The sequence below is a fragment of the Colletotrichum costaricense genome, assembly GCF_030867565.1.
Source record: "Colletotrichum costaricense strain IMI 309622 chromosome Unknown Scaffold_25.1, whole genome shotgun sequence".
Lineage (NCBI taxonomy): Eukaryota > Fungi > Ascomycota > Sordariomycetes > Glomerellales > Glomerellaceae > Colletotrichum > Colletotrichum costaricense.
In genome coordinates, this window is record NW_026848254.1 from 125,098 (window position 1) to 146,121 (window position 21,024).

The 21,024-nt window shown below is 51.0% G+C and overlaps 8 protein-coding genes across 8 annotated transcripts; 6 read left to right on the top strand and 2 right to left on the bottom strand.

The window, feature by feature from the left end:
* Positions 1–1,060: 1,060 nt before the first annotated feature.
* Positions 1,061–2,676, top strand: CCOS01_15649 (aldehyde dehydrogenase; the record flags this gene model as incomplete). The annotated part of the gene is made up of 3 exons (XM_060463787.1): positions 1,061–1,188; positions 1,245–1,643; positions 1,698–2,676. 3 exons carry the CDS (start codon positions 1,061–1,063, stop codon positions 2,674–2,676), a joined length of 1,506 nt encoding a protein of 501 aa, XP_060305542.1.
* A 77-nt stretch (positions 2,677–2,753) lies between these two features.
* Positions 2,754–4,109, bottom strand: CCOS01_15650 (uncharacterized protein; the record flags this gene model as incomplete). Its single annotated transcript, XM_060463788.1, has 1 exon — positions 2,754–4,109. The coding sequence occupies one exon, from the start codon at positions 4,107–4,109 to the stop codon at positions 2,754–2,756; it is 1,356 nt and encodes a 451-aa protein (XP_060305543.1).
* A 545-nt stretch (positions 4,110–4,654) lies between these two features.
* On the top strand, positions 4,655–6,021 carry CCOS01_15651 (uncharacterized protein; the record flags this gene model as incomplete). Its single annotated transcript, XM_060463789.1, has 3 exons — positions 4,655–4,825; positions 4,890–5,913; positions 5,975–6,021. 3 exons carry the CDS (start codon positions 4,655–4,657, stop codon positions 6,019–6,021), a joined length of 1,242 nt encoding a protein of 413 aa, XP_060305544.1.
* Positions 6,022–7,502: 1,481 nt separating this feature from the next.
* On the top strand, positions 7,503–8,330 carry CCOS01_15652 (3-oxoacyl-(acyl-carrier-protein) reductase; the record flags this gene model as incomplete). The annotated part of the gene is made up of 1 exon (XM_060463790.1): positions 7,503–8,330. One exon carries the CDS (start codon positions 7,503–7,505, stop codon positions 8,328–8,330), a length of 828 nt encoding a protein of 275 aa, XP_060305545.1.
* A 664-nt stretch (positions 8,331–8,994) lies between these two features.
* CCOS01_15653 (Cel3c) lies at positions 8,995–11,764 on the top strand (the record flags this gene model as incomplete). The annotated part of the gene is made up of 5 exons (XM_060463791.1): positions 8,995–9,115; positions 9,183–9,789; positions 9,840–10,881; positions 10,937–11,328; positions 11,383–11,764. The coding sequence occupies 5 exons, from the start codon at positions 8,995–8,997 to the stop codon at positions 11,762–11,764; spliced, it is 2,544 nt and encodes an 847-aa protein (XP_060305546.1).
* Positions 11,765–12,018: 254 nt separating this feature from the next.
* Positions 12,019–14,494, bottom strand: CCOS01_15654 (uncharacterized protein; the record flags this gene model as incomplete). The annotated part of the gene is made up of 3 exons (XM_060463792.1): positions 12,019–13,102; positions 13,169–13,864; positions 14,373–14,494. 3 exons carry the CDS (start codon positions 14,492–14,494, stop codon positions 12,019–12,021), a joined length of 1,902 nt encoding a protein of 633 aa, XP_060305547.1.
* A 657-nt stretch (positions 14,495–15,151) lies between these two features.
* CCOS01_15655 (sugar transporter) lies at positions 15,152–16,943 on the top strand (the record flags this gene model as incomplete). Its single annotated transcript, XM_060463793.1, has 5 exons — positions 15,152–15,530; positions 15,583–15,689; positions 15,762–15,896; positions 15,959–16,332; positions 16,409–16,943. 5 exons carry the CDS (start codon positions 15,152–15,154, stop codon positions 16,941–16,943), a joined length of 1,530 nt encoding a protein of 509 aa, XP_060305548.1.
* A 1,068-nt stretch (positions 16,944–18,011) lies between these two features.
* Positions 18,012–20,693, top strand: CCOS01_15656 (vacuolar sorting protein VPS1; the record flags this gene model as incomplete). Its single annotated transcript, XM_060463794.1, has 6 exons — positions 18,012–18,317; positions 18,377–18,655; positions 18,716–18,939; positions 18,989–19,115; positions 19,168–20,376; positions 20,433–20,693. 6 exons carry the CDS (start codon positions 18,012–18,014, stop codon positions 20,691–20,693), a joined length of 2,406 nt encoding a protein of 801 aa, XP_060305549.1.
* Positions 20,694–21,024: the final 331 nt, after the last annotated feature.

The window sequence follows — 21,024 nt, forward strand, 5'->3', positions numbered from 1 at the left end:
CCACCTTGTGGACTTCAAGGGACCATGGCTAGGCTGTAGAATACCGAGAGTGTAAAAAGGTTAGTTTTCAACTTCACCTTAACTAACCACCAATAATACTACGACGTATCATTGCGAGCTTGCGACGATACCGCTGATTTCCATACTTTTGGTAGAAGGTCCAAGCCAAGACGCAAGTTCATCCTGACACAAAGTCGGCTGCAAATGCAGCGGTGGCGCAACCCGCAAGTAAGCTCACTGTTGGCAAAATTCTGATTGGCGGCACTGAAGTAAGTTTAAATAACTTGAGCTTGGTTGCTCCAGTTGAGAAACCTTCTCAGGGTAGTGATGGACCGCCGTGGCCAAAGTTGAGGCCTATGCGACCAACCTGCAACTTGAGCGTCACTACATGTAGTGGTGTGTTGCCTGTCTCGGATATCCAGTTCCGACTTGGGACTGGGCAAAATGTCTCATGCTTCGTATCCGCAACTTGGAATCATGTCAAGCAATCACCGAGCTGAGCTTCCACTTCCCGGCCCTCTAATTCAAGCTATCCGACCACCCTGTGCTGCTGCACCTCAACAGCCCCGCGCCAATGGTCAAAAAAGTTGCCTAATTCGGACAGCTCCTGCGGGAAACCCCGCACCCCTCTCATTGGCGTTGGGATGGTTGAAATTGACGCTGCACAGCTTGGAGTAACTAAGGTGGGGAGAAGTATCCGGACACATGTAAACCTGGTGGGCACTTACGACTAGGAGACGGGATCTTGTCCATCTTTTGTCTGCTTCAGGATTTCCGAGCCGCCAGTGTGGCCCCGTCTGATAGCTAGCCGCTGACGATCTGCAGAATTTCACAGATCCGCTTCCCCACTTGTCTGGGACACTTTGATGGCGGAGACACAATGATCCCATTTATTGCCTAGTCTGTCCGACATGCATTGACAGTTTGCGTGGATAATAAGAGGGCGGGCTGCCTCACGTCTTCGACTTGAAGCAAGACACCCTGCCCTGATTTGCTCAACTACGGCAGTTGTATCTTGGTTTCTTTCCCCTTACCCACACACTCCGGAGTTCGCACCAAGATGTCAGCTGCTACCTTGAGCCTCACAGCGCCGAATGGCACGAAGATCTCCCTGCCTACAGGGCTCTTCATCAACAATGAGTTCGTGAAGGCTAGCTCAGGATCCAAGATCACTGCCATCAACCCAAGGTACGATAAGAAGTTGAATTTACTCGTCGAATCCCACGAGACTGACGACATCATAGTGATGAATCTGAGATCGCTGCAGTTGAAGCCGCATCACCTGAAGATGTTGATAAGGCTGTAAAAGCAGCACGGGCAGCACTAAATGCCCCAGGCTGGGTTGACATCTCTGCTACGGATCGGGGCAGATTGATGTTCAAGCTCGCCGACCTCGTCGAGGCAAACCAAGAGACCCTGGCCACCCTTGAGACGTGGAACGGCGGTAAGCCGTATGGCGTGGCCCTCGGAGAAGATGTGGCGGAAACAATCTCAACGCTACGCTACTATGCTGGCTGGGCAGACAAGATTCACGGCGAGACCATTCCGACAACGCCTCAGAAGTTTGCGTATACAATCAAGCAGCCGATTGGAGTTTGTGGACAAATCATTCCGTGGAACTATCCAATCATGATGGCAGCATGGTTAGTGAAATTTCTTCTTCACAGTTAAAAGGCACGAACTAATTCAACTTCCAGGAAGCTCGGTCCGGCATTGGCGTGTGGCAACACAGTGGTTTTGAAACCTGCCGAACAAACGCCACTCTCTGTCCTGTACTTTGCAACTCTGATCAAGGAAGCAGGATTTCCTCCAGGCGTTATCAACATTGTCAATGGACTTGGAAGGGAAGCCGGCAACGCCCTAGTTTCTCATACCGATGTTGATAAAATTGCTTTCACTGGCTCCACAGCAACCGGAAGACAAATTATGAAGTCTGCGAGCGTTAACCTGAAGAACATCACGCTAGAGACCGGCGGAAAGTCACCTCTCGTGGTCTTCAGCGATGCCGATCTCGACCAAGCAGCAAAATGGGGCCATGTTGGCATCATGAGCAATCAGGGCCAGATCTGCACATCCACATCCAGAATCCTGGTTCATGAAGATGTCTACCAGGACTATGTTGCAAGGTTCAAAGCGATATGTCTTGAGAACAAGGTGGGCAACCCCTTCGACGACGACACATTCCAGGGACCGCAGATCACCAAGGTCCAATATGAGAAGATTCTGGGATACATCCAAGCCGGTAAGGACGAAGGTGCCAAGCTTGTGACTGGTGGAGTTCCATTCAAGAACGTCGGGGATGGCAAAGGATTCTTCATCGAGCCAACAGTCTTTTCCGACGTGAAGAAAGATATGAGGATCTTCCAAGAAGAGGTTTTCGGTCCTTTCGTCGCCATCACGCCCTTCAAGACGGAGGAAGAGGCAGTTTCTTTGGCTAACAACACTTCATACGGACTCGGCGCTGCGTTGTTCTCACGCGATATCGAGCGGTGCCATCGCGTAGCCGCCCGCCTCGAATCTGGAATGGTCTGGATCAACAGTTCGAATGACTCTGATATTCGTGTTCCATTCGGTGGCGTCAAGCAAAGTGGCATTGGTCGCGAATTGGGAGAAGCTGGTCTGGCTGCTTACTCACAGACAAAGGCAGTGCACGTCAACATGGGATTCAAACTGTGAACTGGTCAAGTAGAGAAATCTTGAAAGCCCAAAGCCATACGATCTATTGCCAGCCCCAAACTTCCTTTTTGAATTAATTATAGCACGACGGCATCTGACGCCAAGTCGGAGTACATTTCCGACCACGTTACGTCCTCTCCAGCGGCCTTCCATACACCGCACAAAACCTCAGAGACAGTATGTAAGCTAGCAAACCGCATCTCATCACGAATAATATGAAGGATACCCAGAACTGCTTTTCTGTGTCTCGGGGACTGAACATGCGCACCAGCAACGAGCAAAGGGAAAATGACACAATTCAGCACCTTTGACGGCTGTTTCATATCGATGATGCACTCTAGACACGGCAGAACGTGCTGCTGTACGAGAGAATGAGAGACTGGTAGGCCGCAAATGGCTCGATACATGTAGATGAGAGCCGTATGCTGAAAGGCGCGAATTAAAGTGAAATCGTTGTTTGCCTCCGAGTCCGGATCGACATCTCCAGTATCTGAACATGTGTCCGTGATCTTGGCATACATCGGAGACAAGGCCGTCTCGAACTTGCGGATAGTTTCCATTGAGAGTTGCTCGGTGCCGTTGTTCAGAGCATCTCGGAACTCTGTTAGCCGAGATATTTGCTGGAAAACTGAGGCCAGGGATGAGCGTCCAAGGATGTCTCTTCCCCACCATACGGATCTCTTCTCAATCGAATCCCATATTTCGTGAGGGAACGAGGGTTTCCCTCCCTTGAGCATGATAGTTGTGAGATCCGTTGACGCAAATTCGGAGAGGAGCATGTGGATCGACTCATGACTCGTCTCCAGGACCGGGAGAATGCCCCCGAGACTGTCGATGATTGCCTTCACGCCCCCATGATGACTGGACGTTGACGCAGACGCCTGAGCGCATTCAAGGTATCCGTCGTGGAAATAGAGTAAGAGCACAGCAAGCAACAGGGTCATGAGTGAACTCTTATCGACCATGTGAGCGCCGCCGACCTCACCACGTACGGCCGCAAGACACTCGAGTCGCTTCATACGAAGAAGACTGCGACTGTTCCTCCCGTCCTGGAGAACCCGGTGCGCATCCGCAATGACGCACGCCGCGAGAAGTACGACCCGATGCTCAAGAGCCTGTAAGATTGGGGCCGCGCAAGGTTCCGGGGCTGTCGTGAGAAGCGGCCACAGGCGGTGGTGGAAGTAGTCCAGGGCGCGCCGTTCGTCTGAAGCCAGACAGGACGCGAGCTGCGCGTCTCTGGTGGCGATCTGGTAGATGGCCGGAGCCTTGATCGTGGGCCGGGTGCTCCATTTCAGGCGGCGAGCGTTGAAGTCGCAATCCGCCCCAATCTTGGCGCAACGATTGCACCGCGGCTTTGTCAGGTCGCACTTGATGCGGCGCTTCTTGCAGGGCCAACAAGATCCCTCGACTACCCTGACTCTGTTTGTGGGCATCTTTGGGGCTCCAACGGTCAAGAGACGGCTAGCTGGATGTTTTATAAGGCTGCGTCAATGTCGAATTGGGTACTAGTAAGCTCTCGGCGACGTTCGCGATAGCAGATAGTGACGAGTGAGTGGAGATCCAAGCCTGATGTTGTGGTTTGCTATCAGCAGGGTTCGGATTCCCGTCTGGTATCAAGGCCCCTCCTCCCAAGTGCTCGAGAAGGATTCGGTAGATGGGGAAGCTGTGCGGGGGAAAAGGGGGATGAGCACGGATGGGATCCGGGCTGGATTGACTCGACGAAGCTCCAAAGTTTGCGAGATTTGGTCCATCTAGTTTCCCCAAGGGGTTTAGCGGCAGTTAAAATGACCCGGTCTACTGTTTTGTGTGACAGCTGTAACTGTTATCCGGGATCAAACCTTGTTTTGCAGATCAGAGAACGCGTCGGAAGCCCATCCGGTGGGCGGTCATAATCCGCCTTGACCCCAATGGCTGCAAAATTTCGAGTGGACAAACGACCGACCCCAATAAAGAGTGAGCTCTTCACGACAAGTCAACAATGGACCCTGCAACGAATGAGACATGGGCTGAAGTCCAGATGACGCCCAATCCATTGACAACTATGAGCACTGCCGTTGCACTGGTAGCTTGCTCGATCATAGCTCTCATTTTGGGCATCCGGCTAGCCCGGTCACCGCAACCAGCGAGTGAACCCTTAGAAATCACACAAGTACAACTTGGCCTCCCAGTGTGCAAGATAGCCAATTTGAATGATTCTGATTGAAATCTCATAGCTATACATATATCCTATCAAAGGGCTAGGAGGATGCGCTGTGCAACGAGCACATTTGGGCAAGTACGGCTTAGTCGGAGATAGGACGTTTTCCCTGCAAAAGGTCATTCGGGATAAGACCGACCCATCCAAGAAGACGTATGAGACCATGTTCATCGGCTACTATCTCTATATGGCACTATTCCGGGCTTCAATTGAGCATGATGGAAGGCAAGAAAACGCGGCCGATGGAGAAGTCATAGTAAAATGGCACGGCCGGGGAACGGAGCATGGCAAATCTATCAACGAAGCGAACATCACCACCACTGACGAAATCCGATTCGCCCTATCACCAAGTACAGAGGGGCTAGAAGTGATCGACACAAGCCTTCACGTGAGCCAGGCCAAAGCCTACGACATGGGCGACGAACTTGCGACGTGGTTCTCGGAGCGCCTCGGTGTTGAGGCGAGACTCGCCTATATTGGTGACGGCTCGCGACCTGTCCTGGGGTCTTTGGCACCAAACAGCAAAGCAGGTCTGCAAAAGGCTAGACTCGCTAGACGTCTCAGGTCATTCGTCCCATTTGCCCGGTTTCCCGAGGAGCGTCTTGTCTTCAACGACCTTGCACACTACCTCGTCGTCACTGAAGAGTCCACCGCGGAGGTTTCTTCTCGCCTAGAAGGCGACTTGACGATGGACGTTCGAAAGTTCCGCCCGAACCTCGTCGTCAAAGGCGCAAGCGGTCCCTTTGCAGAGGACTTTTGGGGCGAGTTGACGTTCGACGGCGGTGTCCAGATGCCTCTGACGGCCAATTGTTATCGTTGCCAGAGCATTACTGTTGACTATGAAACTGGCAAGACTGCGAGTGACGATCGTGGATTGGTGTGGAAGAAGCTGAATAAAGATCGCCGAGTTGACAAGGGCGCCAAGTATAGTCCTGTCTTTGGACGTTATGGGTACTGCTTTGGATCAGCTGTTGGAGAGATACTAAGCGTGGGACAGAAAGCGCGAATCTCCCGCGTTAATTCGGACAGAACGACTTTCGGTAAGCTTTCAACCTTACTTCACTGGTAATGATCGAGTCCTTTGCTAATGAGGCTTTCTAGATTGGCCGCATCTCACAACGTTCGGCATCAACCAGAAGAAAAACTAGATCGAGCGGTTAATACTTGCTTGGAAGATTTCTGGAAACACAACGGCTTCTACCAGGTTAGAAGATTATTATAGAAACCGGCATAGAACACAAAATCAACCAAAGTCATACCTCCGACGAGAGGGAAGCACTTTGGTTTCCGTGGACGCCCTATCAAGTCAGTGGGCGAATTGGATAGTCGGGTAGATCTTATTTATTACGGGGGCGCGAAAGTCTCCGAAAACTAGAATGCTAATCAAAAGCAGCTTTTCGCCCGGATCGGAGCCCTTAGGCCTCCCGGAGGAGGATGTGCCTAAAGGATAACGTTGAATCGTGATCGTGACCCGGGTCAGTGACATGGGGGAGCTGACTACCCGCTCCGCTAAGGTGTGCCGGCGCTAACCTCCGCAAACTCCATATCCCACCCAGTTCGTCCGAGTGTTGGACCGGCCGGCTCAGCACCTGACATAATCCACCATGGTTAAGACTGAGAAGAACCGTAGTGCTGAACGAGTGGCCAACCAACTCACGGCCCGAGTGACATGTCTCGAGTATTGCCCAGGTGGCGATTGAACACAACCTTAGTGGCCCATGCCGAGACAAAATTCTCAAAATTCTTCCAAAGGTCTTCAGGATCCAAGCTGACATGGCCTATGGCACATATTTCTAATGTCAAGTGAATTCGGCCCGGTTATTATGCAACGTCATCACTCCGCCGAACCGATGTGCAGTTCACATCGAATCATCAGTGAGCATGGATACGAGAAGCTGTACTGCAATTTTTTAACAGATGAACTAGGACTAGCCAAGTCCGCATGAATTCCGCAAGTAACTCCACTAGGAACACATCTTTCCAGTGACGAAGCAGCCAGCGCTCCAAGTATTGTTTGACACACAAGTGAACAGAGGCGCAGATGACATGGCTTACTGCATAGCAAGAATTGAAAGTGGGGAGATCTGAATGTGTGTAAATCAGTGTTGCGCAAAACTCGTCCAATTTTTGGGAAATAGTAGAACGGACGAAAGCATCCTTTCCCACCAAGTACGAAGTACAGCGCCGTTACACCGTACCTAGACGGCATGTTTGCTGGCTCCGTATGAATTATTCATTCATGTCATTGCATCTATACTCTTGAATCGGAATAACGCTTATTGTCATATCAGTGAATGAGAAATACCCTGGCGATCAACGTTGCGCTTGCGGACTTGGCGGTCGGTCTACAGCTCGGACGTTTGAGATACCCCGGATCCATACTTTGCGGTCCGCCATACTCGAACGAAGATGACAAACCTACATATGCTTCGGTGATATCACCGTCTGAAATTTAAAACCGCTCGTACTCGCGAACATTCTTCGAACGTACTATTTATGAAGACTGTCGGACCCTACAGTCTGGAGGTAGTAAACCCAACGATCTCTCCCAACATCATTCACGTCCCATATAAGCTATCCACCAACGATCGAACTCATCCCATCAGAACACATCGTCAACAAGTCTAAAATGTCTAGCACTTCTTCCCCAGCTGAGCCGTGGTCCTTGAAGGGCAAAACTGCCATCGTCACCGGAGGCTCCCGAGGAATCGGCAGTGGAATTGCCGTACACTTTGCCCGCAAGGGCGTGGAAAACCTCGCCATCACGTACGTGGCAAACAAGGCCGCTGCCGATAATACTCTCGCACAATGTCGCGAATTGGGTGTCAGAAATGCTGTTGCAATCAAAGCGGATTCAACCGATCCCACAATCGCCCCAAAGATCATTAAGGATGCCTTGAACGGACTGAAAGTTACGACTATTGATATTCTGGTCAACAATGCGATTCTCGCTGATATTACCAACACCTCGGACGTCAAGACGCTGCAAGCCAAGGACTTCAACGACATCATGGTCGCAAACGTCTACACCCCGGTCAGCCTGACAACGGCTTTCATGGAGCATGCGCCCAAGTACGGTGGTCGCGTCATCAACATCTCCAGTATTGCCGGTAGAGTGGGCAATCCGAGCCCGATCATGACGTACGGAGCCACGAAAGCCGCGCTCGATAGCTTCACGAGGTCTTTTGCAGACACCTTTGCCGCAGAGAAGGGAATGACTTTCAACAGCGTGGCGGTTGGACCCACGGAGACCGATGCGCTCGCTAAGGCGAGGGAACTGCATGCGGAGTTCATCGACAAGCAGATCGAGTACATGACTGTTGGTCCACGTCTTGGGAACACTGATGATATCGCCTATATCGTGGGATTTCTTGCGAGTGAAGAGGGACGTTGGGTCAACGGAGCTGCTGTCAGCGCAAACGGTGGACATCGTCAAACCCTTGCTCATTTTGGCTGATTTTATGGGTCAACATATTGGATCACCTATATGGACGTTTTCAGATAGAGTACATGAATCAACCACGGTAACTTACGAATAATACTCACTTGACTTCCACACCTCCTCCCATGTCCCATCATACTCGCCACGTTCATAACATTCCGTCGTTCTCTGCCAGTCGGATATCATGATTCTGCCATCAGTTCAATCATGGAAGGGATCGCCGCGACCGACAATCTGACGGCAACAGCTATTCATGAATTGAAGTATCACAAGAAGCCACAAGGCTATTCAAGTCGTAGCTCATGTCTTCATGCCCGACTTGCGGAATACTACGTACCGTATTCATGAGAAAGACGAGTCCTCACACAATCACAGTGGCACAGTGATTAATCACATGCAATTGGAAGGCTAACCTACATGCCCCTCAGCGCTATTTCCACTCCGCAATGTACCTAGCTTATTTTAGCTCACTCCACATTCGCATCGTGCATCGCACCAAATACGGCGACTTCCGGGCTGCTCCGGCTCCCGACATCCGAAACGGCAGCCCGGGTATCCGGGTAGCTCTCCGTATACCTCTCAGCTCTCGTTTGAGGAGCTCACTCTATATTTCGATTTCAATAGTTTCTCTATTCATCTTTTTTGAGATCGTTTATTATACTGGTTGTTGGTGTTGAACATGGTGTCTCACGATAACGAGTTGATTTCATCCAACATGCAACCGCCTCCAAGAAAGCTTGTCAACGTTGATCAGATCATCGAAAATGCCACACTCGCAGAGAAGGTCTCGCTGCTTGCCGGTGAGAAACCCCCAAGAAAAGAAACCCATCAAGCTGAGTCCCTAGTACTGACAGCTTATGGGTAAAGGCTCCGACTTTTGGCACTCCACCCCTCTTCCCCAGCACAACGTCCCGGCCATCAAATGCACCGATGGACCTAATGGCGTCAGAGGCTCACGATTCTTCAACCCAGTGCCCGCGCTTTGCATCCCTTGTGGGAGCGGCCTAGGAGCAACATGGAACCCTGAGTTGATCGAGCAAGCTGGTCAGCTGCTTTCCAAAGAATGCGACGCCAAAGGTGCCCATGTCTGGCTCGGCCCAACGGTCAATATCATTCGCTCCCCGCTGAATGGTCGTGGGTTCGAGTCCTTCTCTGAGGACCCGCACTTGAGTGGAATGCTTGCAGCTGCTATCATCAGGGGGGTTCAATCCCGAGGGACTCTGGCAGCTCTGAAGCACTTTGTGGCTAATGATCAAGAGACCGAAAAGATGTCTCTCGACGTGCGCATGTCTGACAGAGCACTGCGAGAAATCTATCTCTTACCTTTCCAAATCGCTTTGAGAGATAGCAACCCCAGAGTAGTGATGTCTTCTTACAACAAAATCGGCGGCCTACATGTTTCTGAGAACCCCATGATTCTTCAAGATATCCTGCGAAAAGAGTGGGGGTTTGATGGTCTCATTATGAGTGACTGGTAGGTCTCATGCTCTACTCGTTCAACAGTGTATCGGCTAACACGTGCAGGTACGGCACCTACTCTTGTGAGGGAGCGCTCAACGCTGGCGTCGACATTGAGATGCCCGGCCCTAGTCGTTACAGAGAGAAAGAAGCCCTTGCCGCAGTCTTCTCCGGCAAAGTACATCAACACACCATAGACGAGCGAGCGCGAAAAGTTTTACAGTTTGTCAATGACGCGGCTTCAGCTCGCGTCGAGAAAGAAGAGAATATGCGGGATGTTCTTGAAGACAGGGCCCTGAATCACCGTTTGGCAGGTGAGAGTATCGTGCTGTTGAAGAATTCTGCCAATCTATTGCCAATATCAACCGAAGACTGCAGTGAAGTGGCCATCATCGGGCCAAATGCTGAGCTCGCAGCTGCTTGTGGAGGAGGCAGCGCGAGTCTTCGACCATACTACACCAGTTCCATACTCAAGGGCATACGGGACTCACTGCCCCCTACGGCTGAAGTACACCATGAGCCGGGTGTGTATGGATATATCTTGTTACCGCCTTTCACAGAAGACAACGTGTGCAATGATGAAGGTCAGCGAGGTGTGACGATCGAATTATTCAACGAGCCGCATATCATCAAACAGCGAATGGCGTTTGATCGTGTTACGATACCGGACACCACCTATCAACTGATGGACTACGAGCATCCCCAGAAGGGAGAAACTTTCTTCATGTCTATGCGTGCAAATTTCGTTCCAGAACACACCGGCACGTACGAATTCGGTTTGGCGACTTACGGCATTGGTGACCTATTCATCAATGATGAGCTCGTCATTGACAACTCGACAGAACAGACACCGGGAGGCATGTTCTTCGGCAAGGGCTCAGCCGAAAGGCGAGCAACGTATGAGATGACAGCTGGGAAGCGGTACCACCTTCGCGTTGAGGCCGGCAGTGCTGCAACATCAAAGGTGAAGGGTGGATCACTGTTAGCGATCCCAGGTGGCGCGTGCCGGTTAGGTGGTTGCCGTAAAATTGATCCTGAAGAGGGCATCCAGAGAGCCGTCGAGCTAGCGAAGAGATGCAAGTACACGTTTGTGGTTGCCGGACTAAATGTAAGAAACTCTCAACGACTGTTGCATCCCAGAAAGCTGACGATAGTTACTCTAGGCGGACTTGGAAAAGGAGGGCAAAGATAGAGACACGATGAACATGCCGCCACAAGTAGATAACCTTATCGCAGCGGTTCTAGATGCGCAACCGAACACTATCGTGATTACTCAAGCCGGAAATCCAATCAGCCTACCTTGGAGGCATAGCGCCAGGACGATGGTCCACAGCTGGTACGGCGGCAATGAGGCGGGCAACGCCGTAGCGGACGTTATATTTGGACGCATCAACCCCAACGGCAAATTGCCTATGACCTTCCCTGCTCGGCTAGAAGACAATCCTGCGTACCTTGCATTCGGCAGCGACAATGGCAAGGTCTACTACTCTGAAGACATCTTTGTTGGGTACCGCTGGTACGAAGCGAGAAAGATGGAGGTTGCATTCCCATTTGGGTAAGTTGACTTGCTTGTACTTTTGCAGAAGCCTGCAAGCTGACGTTCTCCCAGCCATGGTCTGAGTTACACTACCTTCCAAATCTCGGAGATGCAGGTATCATCCTCCAGAGTTCACATCAGCATAGAAAATACCGGGCGGATGGCAGGCGCAGAAGTTGTCCGCCTGTACATCAACTACTCGACTACATCTCCCAAGTCAAGATTTTCGCGTCCCGTTCGCTCGCTTATGGGATTCGAGAAAGTCTTCTTGCAGCCAGGGGAGAGAAGAAGAGTCTCAATTCCTATCGATAGATATAGCACCGCTGTCTGGGATGAGAAGAGGAACAGTTGGTGTTGTGAAAGAGGCCGATATACTGCTTCAATCGTTGCAGGAGGCGCGATCTTAGATGGCTCCTTTGAGCTTGAGAAGGACGTGTTCTGGACTGGCCTTTGAGTAAAGGCCCCCATATGCGTGGTCGGGCTTGACCAGATGTTACATGTACATATACCTACGCACTAAGTATTTGTTCCATATAGAGACTTCAGACAAAGACCTTGCGTAATGCCTCGAAGCTTAGGGCTTGAGGATCTCATCGATAGCTCCATGAAGCCTGCTACAAAGTCACTGAAAACCGTTGCAAGATGACAATAGTGCCAAGAGCGTTGTGAATTTGGGATTCCAGATCTCGAGATCGGTGCTACCAACGATCAAAAGCAACCAGAATCAGCCATATTCCAGTCGTTTTGGAGTGGCATGAAGGTATCTAGAAATAAGTCTGGCTGACATTCCCCGTAACTCGGCTCAAAACCCAGAGTCATTGACACATCGTATGGTGCCGCACTTGTACCGAAGCCAGCTTCTGAAAAGCCAAAGCCATTGGCTGTCAAATCTTGAGGCATCGGCATGTATGGCTGCGGGCCATGCTCCTTTGACATATCGGTCATCAGGAACTGCTGAGGTGTGACACCATCTGCGCCCACCCCTATTGCCGGCGCATTTGACTGGTACTCATCCCTGTTCTCTTCACCGTCTTGTTGGAATTTCAGTTTCCGAATCTCATCTGTGACGCTGTATTTTGAATAAACCTCCGTTACCGACCCTTGCGTACCTCTCTCCACACCAGGTTGTTGAGCCCCGGTCGCCTCGTTGTCGGATCCTGGCTGTTCGGCCTCCCAATTAGATCTGAGCGGGCTGGAGTCCCCAGAGTCACGCTCCACATCGTGTATGAGATCTGCAATTCCACCTCGCAAAAGCTTGGTGGTGGGGTATATCTCAGCTGGCATCTCCAGAATATCTGAGCACGCCTTCAGTTTGGATATCAAGACATCCTTGGGCAAGTTGGCGAACTGGCTTGATCCAAGCCGTGATATGACACGGGCAGAGTGGAAAGTACACATCACCAAGGCCGGATCTGTGATAAAAATGTCTCTCCCCATTTCATTCACTGTTGCCATGATATTCGCAACAGCAAGCGCATGCTGGAGACACTTGTCTCTGCAGAAAGAGACCAAGTCCTGAGGCAGAGTTTGCAACTCTTCCACGGGGAGACCTTCCCGAAAGCCCGGTATCGTAAACCTGTACATATCGCATTGGCACTGATGCCACCATGTATGGAACATGACGAAAGGGGTGCGTTGTGGGGTGTAGGCTCGGAGAAAGAGGTTCTTTTTGTCGAATGCAAATTGCGGCGGTAGCGAACGGCGCAGCGCATCGAGTTCGTCCACAAGTCCTTTGAGGAGCGAAACACATTCAACTAAGGGCTTCCGATGATGTGTGATTGTGTGCGATAACCTAGATAGACTGGTTAGCTTGGGGCCGACAGACCGTCAAGGCAGCAATAAAATCTTGATACTGTACCTTTGTATTCGATCTCGAATGTCGAGGACTCGGATATTGTACGCCATCAGACCTAGCTCCAGAGAACATTGATTTTCCGGGGGCTTCAGAGGTTCTGTCATTACAGGAATATCCAGAGTAAAAGATCGCTCGTGGCAGGGAAGTTGAAGGTGTATTGTTTCCTTCGGACACCCGGTGAATTCTGTTCTTCCGCTGGAGTAAAGCGTCTCCATGGTGTAGATCCCCCACATGAGACGCCGGCGACGCTCTTGAGTAAGGAAGCTTAGGCGGCCATCTTCATAGTTGAGCCGCATCATGAATGCTAGTCTTGCTGCAAGGCAAGCAGATACTAGCATTTTACTAAATCGACGAGCGATGATGTGGTCCAGTGTAGTGAGCATAAGTGCCTCGATATCCGACATGGAAGGCTCACTGAGCCGCATAAAGAGCTGCATCTCCGACTCTTGGATCCATCTAGTCGCTTGTTGCAGACGGTTACTGTCCCCTGATGCAATATAGCGCGTTGTCAGACCACACATTGCCTTCAGAAGGCGCGGGTTGTATGTGTCCTGTGCCCAGCTTTGACAGAAGGTTGCCTTGTGGATGAAGCCATAGCAGGGTATTGGATAGACAAAGTCGAAGAAAGCATCGATGTGTTGCTTGATGATTGTCTTGTTCGAGTTCAACTCACTACATAACAGAACATATTTCAGTAAACTTCAGCACACAGGGAATTGCCAAGTAGACTTGCAAGGGACTCAACTTACAACCCAAGTGACGAGGCTGGGGAATGCGCAACGGAGGAATCTCGATTCATAGATGAAGTTCTATTTTCCATGCTGTTTTCCGAACCACCGCGCACTGTAGCAGGTGGTTGGTGTCGGAGATCCGAATTTGGGTTTCTGGTTGATGAAGACTTAGACACATCTGGGTACTGGCAGTCCACACCCCGATGAGAGCATCGCCGACATGAGGGCTGCGTGCCACAGCACTTTGTCTTCTTGTCACGACATTGTATGCAAGCAGTACGCACGCGACGCTTCTCCAGCCTCAGATGGCTTGGGTCACTGCTGCTAGGAGTGGAAGAATTTGCAGCATCCGGCAACTGATCAGGTGCTGCAAAGGAGCAATGAAACTTGAGCCGACGACAATTTTCGCAACCTCCAGGTGCGCCGTCACATCGGACCTATCGGCTACGGGTTAGGGGACCCTCTTCCCGAAGGACCGCGGCAGGGAGACTCCGGGTGCAAGTTGACCGCGACTTACCTTGCGGTTCCGGCACTGGAAACATATCTGCAACCCTTTTCGGGGCCGACCCGAAGCGCGATATGGATTAGGCGTCTCCATGTTCGAGTCTTACCCGCAGTATTTTCTGATCAAAAGAGTGAAGATGCATAAGGTCGGGGGACGGGGTGGGAAGTCGGGGGAAGAAGAGATGACATGTCTTCCGCCCGAGTTCCGCGTTGATTTTGTCTTTCTCGCATCCGCCCGAGTTCCGGGCCCCGGGGGCCACCCTAGTTGGACGCCAAAATCCCAAGCGGGCGGTCACCGGGTTCCTCACCCGCAAAAGATTTTCGTTCTGGACTCTCTGCTGGTACGCTGGGTCGCTCCGTCGCAGCGTGGCTTTCTCCATTCCTCCACTCACCTCCAGGAATTCGTCCCTAGCGCCGTGAACGGCTTGCTTCCCCAGTGGGTTCCCCAAGTTGGGGAAACCTCCTCGGCCATGTGTTGGTTCGTCTCGTGCGTCTGATCGGACGACTCTATTGCCAGTGAAAGGGGTGATTAGCTCAGATCAACGGGGAGTCCTGGCTCCACTTGACAGGGAACGACGTAGTAACGTAATAACCACGAGGCGTAGAGTTTGATTCCTTCAACGCGTCTGAATACATAAAGACCGGGCAAAGAATGCATCGCCAATTTCAGCCCGAGCACCCTGTCACTTGAGGCAAGGAGCTGAGGTTATTCGAACAGTCGCACAAAGATCTCCGAGGTCTCACTTTCGCGATGGCGCCCAACCGAATCCTTAAACATTTCAACGGCACCCTGGCTGCGGCCTTTACCGTAATTGCCGTCTCGACCTTCAACTATGGCTTCGATAACGCCGGCTACTCAACAACACAGGCGATGGACGCGTTCCAGCGCCAATTTGGCGACCAGAACCCCACAACTGGCAAGTGGAAGCTTCCCACCGGCTGGCTCGCCTTGTTCAACAGTCTCAACTACATCGGCTTCGCGGCCGGGGTCATCATCGGTAGCCTCGTCAGTGCTCGCTGGGGTCGCCGGTGGTGCATGTTTGTTATGAGTGCGTGGGCCGTTATCCCTGCAACAATCGCGATTACTTCAAGTACCCGAGAGCAGATCATGGCTGCACGCATTCTGAACTGTAAGCGGTTTCTCCCTCGTCCTGCATCAGAGTTGCTGACTGGAGCATGCAGACATCTACGTTGGTATGGAACTCGCTGTGGTCCCAGTGTATCAGTCTGAGATTGTCCCCTCGGAGATTCGTGGTTTTGCAGTCGGCTCCTACCAATTCAGTCTGATGGTAAGCTTTTTGTCTCCAGTCAGTGGAGTAGTTAAGGTAACAGGCCTGCTCAACTAACAACTTTTTGTCCAGTTTGGCACTCTGATTGTCAACTCTATCTGCAGAGGAACCAGCACCCTGGATGGCAATGCATCTTGGCGGATTCCGATGGGCTTATTCTATGTCATTCCTGTCATCGTCATGGGCCTGATCTTCTTCATCCCCGAGGTAAGCATATGTCGACCACAACCCCCCATGCGATAGACTGCACCTACTGACTTTCATTCAAGTCACCTCGCTGGTTGTTGACCCAGGACAGAGTCGAAGAAGCCCAAATTTCCTTAAGGAAACTCCGAGCTGGCACTATCTCTGACTCCGAGATCGATGAACAGTTCGCCGCCCTCCAGTACGCTTTGAAACAGGAAGTCGAACAAGGAAACTATATGGAACTCTTCAAGGGTGTCAACTTGAAGAGAACTGGTATCGTGATGGCCATGAACTTTTTCCAGCAAGCGACCGGGCAGGCTTTCGCCTCTACCTACGGTGCAATCTTCATCAAGGACATTGGCACCGTTAACCCCTTTACCATGACCATCATCAACGCCGTCGTGAACCTTTGCATGGTCTTCGTTGGACTCTACCTGAATGATCGTGTGGGACGTCGGTATGTAGATCTCTACCACAGACCGTCTCTGTCGTGCCTTCAGGGCCATAAGTGTACTAATCTCATAAATTCGTAGACCTCTCCTCCTGATCGGTGCAGTTTGGCAATTTGCCGCCATTGTAACCATGGGCTCCCTGGGTACAGTGGCCGAACCATCATTCGTCGTCAAAACGAGCATCGTGGCCATGCTAACGATCTTTGCCGCCGGCTACGTCTTTGCATGGGCGCCTCTGAACTACGTTGTTACGACCGAGATTCCGGCCCTCCGACTGCGCGACGCCTCTCAACGAACGGCGTCAATGGTCAACGTCTTGGCCAACTTCCTCGTCAACTTCAGCATCCCATACCTGCTCTACACTCCCGGCGCAGGATTAGGTTCGAAAGTCGGTTTCATCTTTGCGGGAATCTTGGTGCTGGCGCTTGTCTTTACGTGGTTCTGCATCCCCGAATGCAAGGGCAAGTCTCTCGAACAGATCGACCGGATGTTCAACGAAGGGGTCCCGCTGCGCAAATTCGGCAAGTACAAGGCGGAGGACATGTTTCAGGCTACGCCAGAAGACGGCGAAAAGGCCGGGGTTGTTGTGACCGCAAGACACACGGAGAAGGCGTAACGAGGAAGGAAGCCTGTGGTGTTATATTCAGCGGTCACTCGATGATCTCAATTTCTGAATCAAGAGCGAAACTCAGGGGCATACATATCCCACGTTGCCAGTTCAATGTTGTTCAAAGCTGTGCTGTGCCGGCCCCTTCATCAACCGACGAGAGGCTCAGCCCCCATGTAGGGGCTTTTTTATCTTGCTAGTCGAGAAATACTTCTAGCCAGAATACAAATTTGGTAGCAGAATTTGGTTGATTGTGGCCACAGAAAGGCTGGGTTGTTTCATAGTGCGGTCTCATTAACCTTTTTGAGAATTGTTTCGTTAATTCTATCCTCGAGGATGAACAGGGGAGTTCACACCAGAGTCCTGTTGGTTCGGTCCACGCGGAGTAACCTGCCCGTTGCGGTCCAGCCCGAGGCGGCCCGACACGGCGGTAAGAACCCATTTCTATTGACTGCATTCAAAATGTGGTTACATCGGCGTGGCTGATTCCAGGATCGCGCTCAGCTCGTTTCGCGACCACTATCTTGGGTCTCTTGGGGTAGATAAGCATTCGTTGGTCGATGAACTAGATTGGTTCGTTCCTGGCCTCCTTAAAGGCCCCTCATCCAACCTGCTACCAACAACATGGTGCCATTCGACTTCAAACAACCCCTGCATTCAGAATCGGCCGCTACATCTCAATTGAGTTGGTGATTCAATCATCGTCCACTTCGATTGCTCAACGTTGCTTCACAATGCCAAGATCATAGCCTTCACGCCACGTACCTGCAATGAATCTGCCTCGTCGAGTCAACTTCACTAGCCCAAAATGCCAAGTGTTAGTGATAGAATCTTACCCCTAGGCCTACTAACATTGGCAGTCACAGGAAAATGGGCGTTGAGATTCTTCTCCTTTTTTTTAGTATAAAGATATCTTAACTCGTCTTAACTTCATTCCCGCTGTGTTTTGTGTTGATGAACACGCACAGCAAGTCTTCACAGCACACCAAAATCGTCATATCTCGTCTCATCTTTCACTCTCATCAACCCGTAATTTATCACTCCTTTTAACTTTACAGTAACCCTATTCAATTGAGCATGGCTCGACCAACAACCCTCACAACCCTCACAACCGCGCCTGGCTTGTTCGAGTTCGAACGCAAGTCGTCAGGTTTGCCCATATCTCCAATTGGGACCTACCCCGAGTCGCAGGGTGCCGAGTCGCAGGTCGACTATGCCGCCGGCTCTGGAGCTGTGTCTCCATGCTACGACAACAGTCACTATCAAGACAAAGCTGATGTAATACCCGAGAATCCATTCGATAGTGAGAGCAGCAGGGTCCTGTTCGATGCCATTGACAAGCTTCAATCCTGTGGAGTCAGCCAAGAGCTGGCCATTCCTCAGGTAAGATCAGCCTATTCCCCAGCACCTTATCAAAGTTTGCAAGTTGATCTGTATCTCAGCTGGTCATTGTCGGTGGTCAATCCACCGGGAAGTCGTCACTACTCCAGAGCTTGACCGATATTCCCTTTCCAGTCGGTTCAGGCTGCTGCACTCGCTTCGCGACAAGGATCGTATCTCGGAGAACCGCGCCTGGAAGTCGTACCTCCGTCAAGGTGACAATCGTAGAGCCTGATGTTACCGACAAGTTTGGCTATCCACCGGATGATACGTACAAAGAATTCCCGCCTTATGTAACTGATCATCTGGGCGCCGAAGAGTTTACGCAGCTTGTGGAAACTGTAAGCCCTGTCCAATTCTTCATATTTCTTACACGGCGCCATCTCTTACAAACACTGTAGATCACCACTAAGTACATGGGCATCAAGAGAGGCAAAGGACATGCGACGAAAAACTTTGCCTCTCAAGTTCTTCGGATAGAACTTTCAGGCCCTTCCCGATCACATTTTAGCATTCTTGACGTACCTGGCATCTTCTCTTATGCTCATGATGTCAATGAGGATGAAGAGCATGGTGTGAGACAGATGGTCGAGGAGTACATGAGACAAACAGCGAACATTGTCATGTCAGTTGAACCTCGCGGTTTGGCCATTCATAAGGCTGATGAGTAGCAGTTGCGTGGCCGCCGCTACGGCTGATTTGTCTACGCAAGAGATCTTCAAGATGGCCGCCAATTTTGTCGACAAAAGTCGTCTTGTTGGAGTCTTCACTAAGTGTGACAGGCTGGAGAATCCAAACGAGGTCAGCTGCGACTGAGACTTCGTGTTACTGGAAGTCTGCTAATCCTCATCAGGTCATTGACATCGCAAGTGGATATGGTAAAGACTCTTCAAGATCTATGAAGGACGGCTGGTTTGTAGTGAGAAATCGATCCGACGCCGACGATGAAGAGCTTGATTTCAAAGAAGCTGAACGCAAACTCTTCAGTCGCTCGCCTTGGGATAGGATCCCGGAGACTCGACGAGGCTCCGTACAGCTTCAGAAATACCTCGGCAATCTTCTTTGCGCTCAAATTCGAGGAAACTTTCCCGCGATTCAAGAGTCAGTCCGGAAGTTGCTGTCGGATGCCAAAGATAGCAGGAAGAGCCTAGGAGAACCTCGCTCAAGTCATAGTCTGCGTCAGCAGTACATCAGGGATGTGGTCGAGAAGTACCACACTGTTGCAACAAAGACTCTGAAGAGTCCCGGATCATTGACCGAAGACAGTCTACGGGTCAGAGGACTAGTTCGTCGCGCAAACGAAAGCTTCACCGCTCAAATGCTTTCACGCGGGCATACGCACACCTTTGAAGACCATGGAGTTGACCCCATAGCCCAGCTCTCCGACACGATCACCTTATGGTCAAATCCTCAACCAGCCACAGTTCCGACACCAACTGGGCACGAGCAAGTTACTACACCACCAGCAACACCGCCAACGAAGCGACATGCTCCGCCGTCTCAACAGCCTATCAAAACTCAGTCTGTCCACGCCGCGTCCTTCGTGGACGAAATCCGTAAGCAGCTTCATATTTGGCAGACAACAGAACTCCCCGGGATGGTGAATACAGAGGTCATCCAGATTCTCTACAAAGCGCAATCAGAGAAGTGGCAACAGATTGCAGAACATCACATTGAGAACATAGCCGATGATGTAGAGAGGGCCTCAAATTCGATTCTCGAAGATGTTTGTTCGCCTAACAATTGCTCGAAAACCCTGTATGAGGAGCTGGCACGAGCCCTTACCCACTTTCAGCAAGAAGCCAAGCAAAAAGCCCTGCGAGAGCTCAAAGAGCACTGCCGACGCGAGAGAGAAGCTCACCTCCAGACAACGGACGCAAGGTTTCACGAAAGGCTGCAGGCTCTACGCACTGTTCGACTTCTCAAAGCGATTGGCGCCAGCTTCGCTTCATTCGAAGTTCTGGACCTGAGCAGCTCCAGGACTCTCTTCCATCAATTACACCACTCAATCGAGGGCAACATGGTTAATGATGTGCATGACGTTGTTAAAGTTTACTACGAAGTAAGACGAGCCCCTTGCAAAGCCACATCTTAAGAAGTTTCTAACACGTCTTCCAGCTTTCTCTCGAGGCCTTCATCAGATACACCACCAACGATATTGTCGAAGATTTCGTATCTTTCTCCAAGGGGCCCCTTTTGGGATTGTCCACGGACTGGGTCTTCACGTTGACTGATGAAGAAGTTCACAGGCTCGCTCGCGAGGATGACGAGACAATGGAGAGACGTTCGCACTATGACGGAGTCATTGAGAAGCTGCAAACTGCGCATGAAATAGCCGAGAAGGCTAGAATTCAGACTCGGAATCTTGGGGACATGTGAGCTTACCTCACTGGGTGCTCGAGAGACTCGAAAGCCGTGATCATAGTGTATGATAGAAGTTGCCTTCCAGGTGTTAGGAGATTGATAGTTCAGATCCATCGATTTCCCCCGTTTTCTATACACTTCTCAAGCATACATATCAAGCCTGATTGTCCGTAACAATTTGGTGCATCTCACTTAAAGAACACGAATCAACAGTCTGGGATGGTATTACTAGCGAAGACGCACCTAAAGCAGGAATGGCTTCTTTTGCATAAGTCTAGAACGAACACCCTGTGCGGATCCTGACTCACTTGCCCAGAAGTACGGTACCTAGATTCGCCAACCGTCG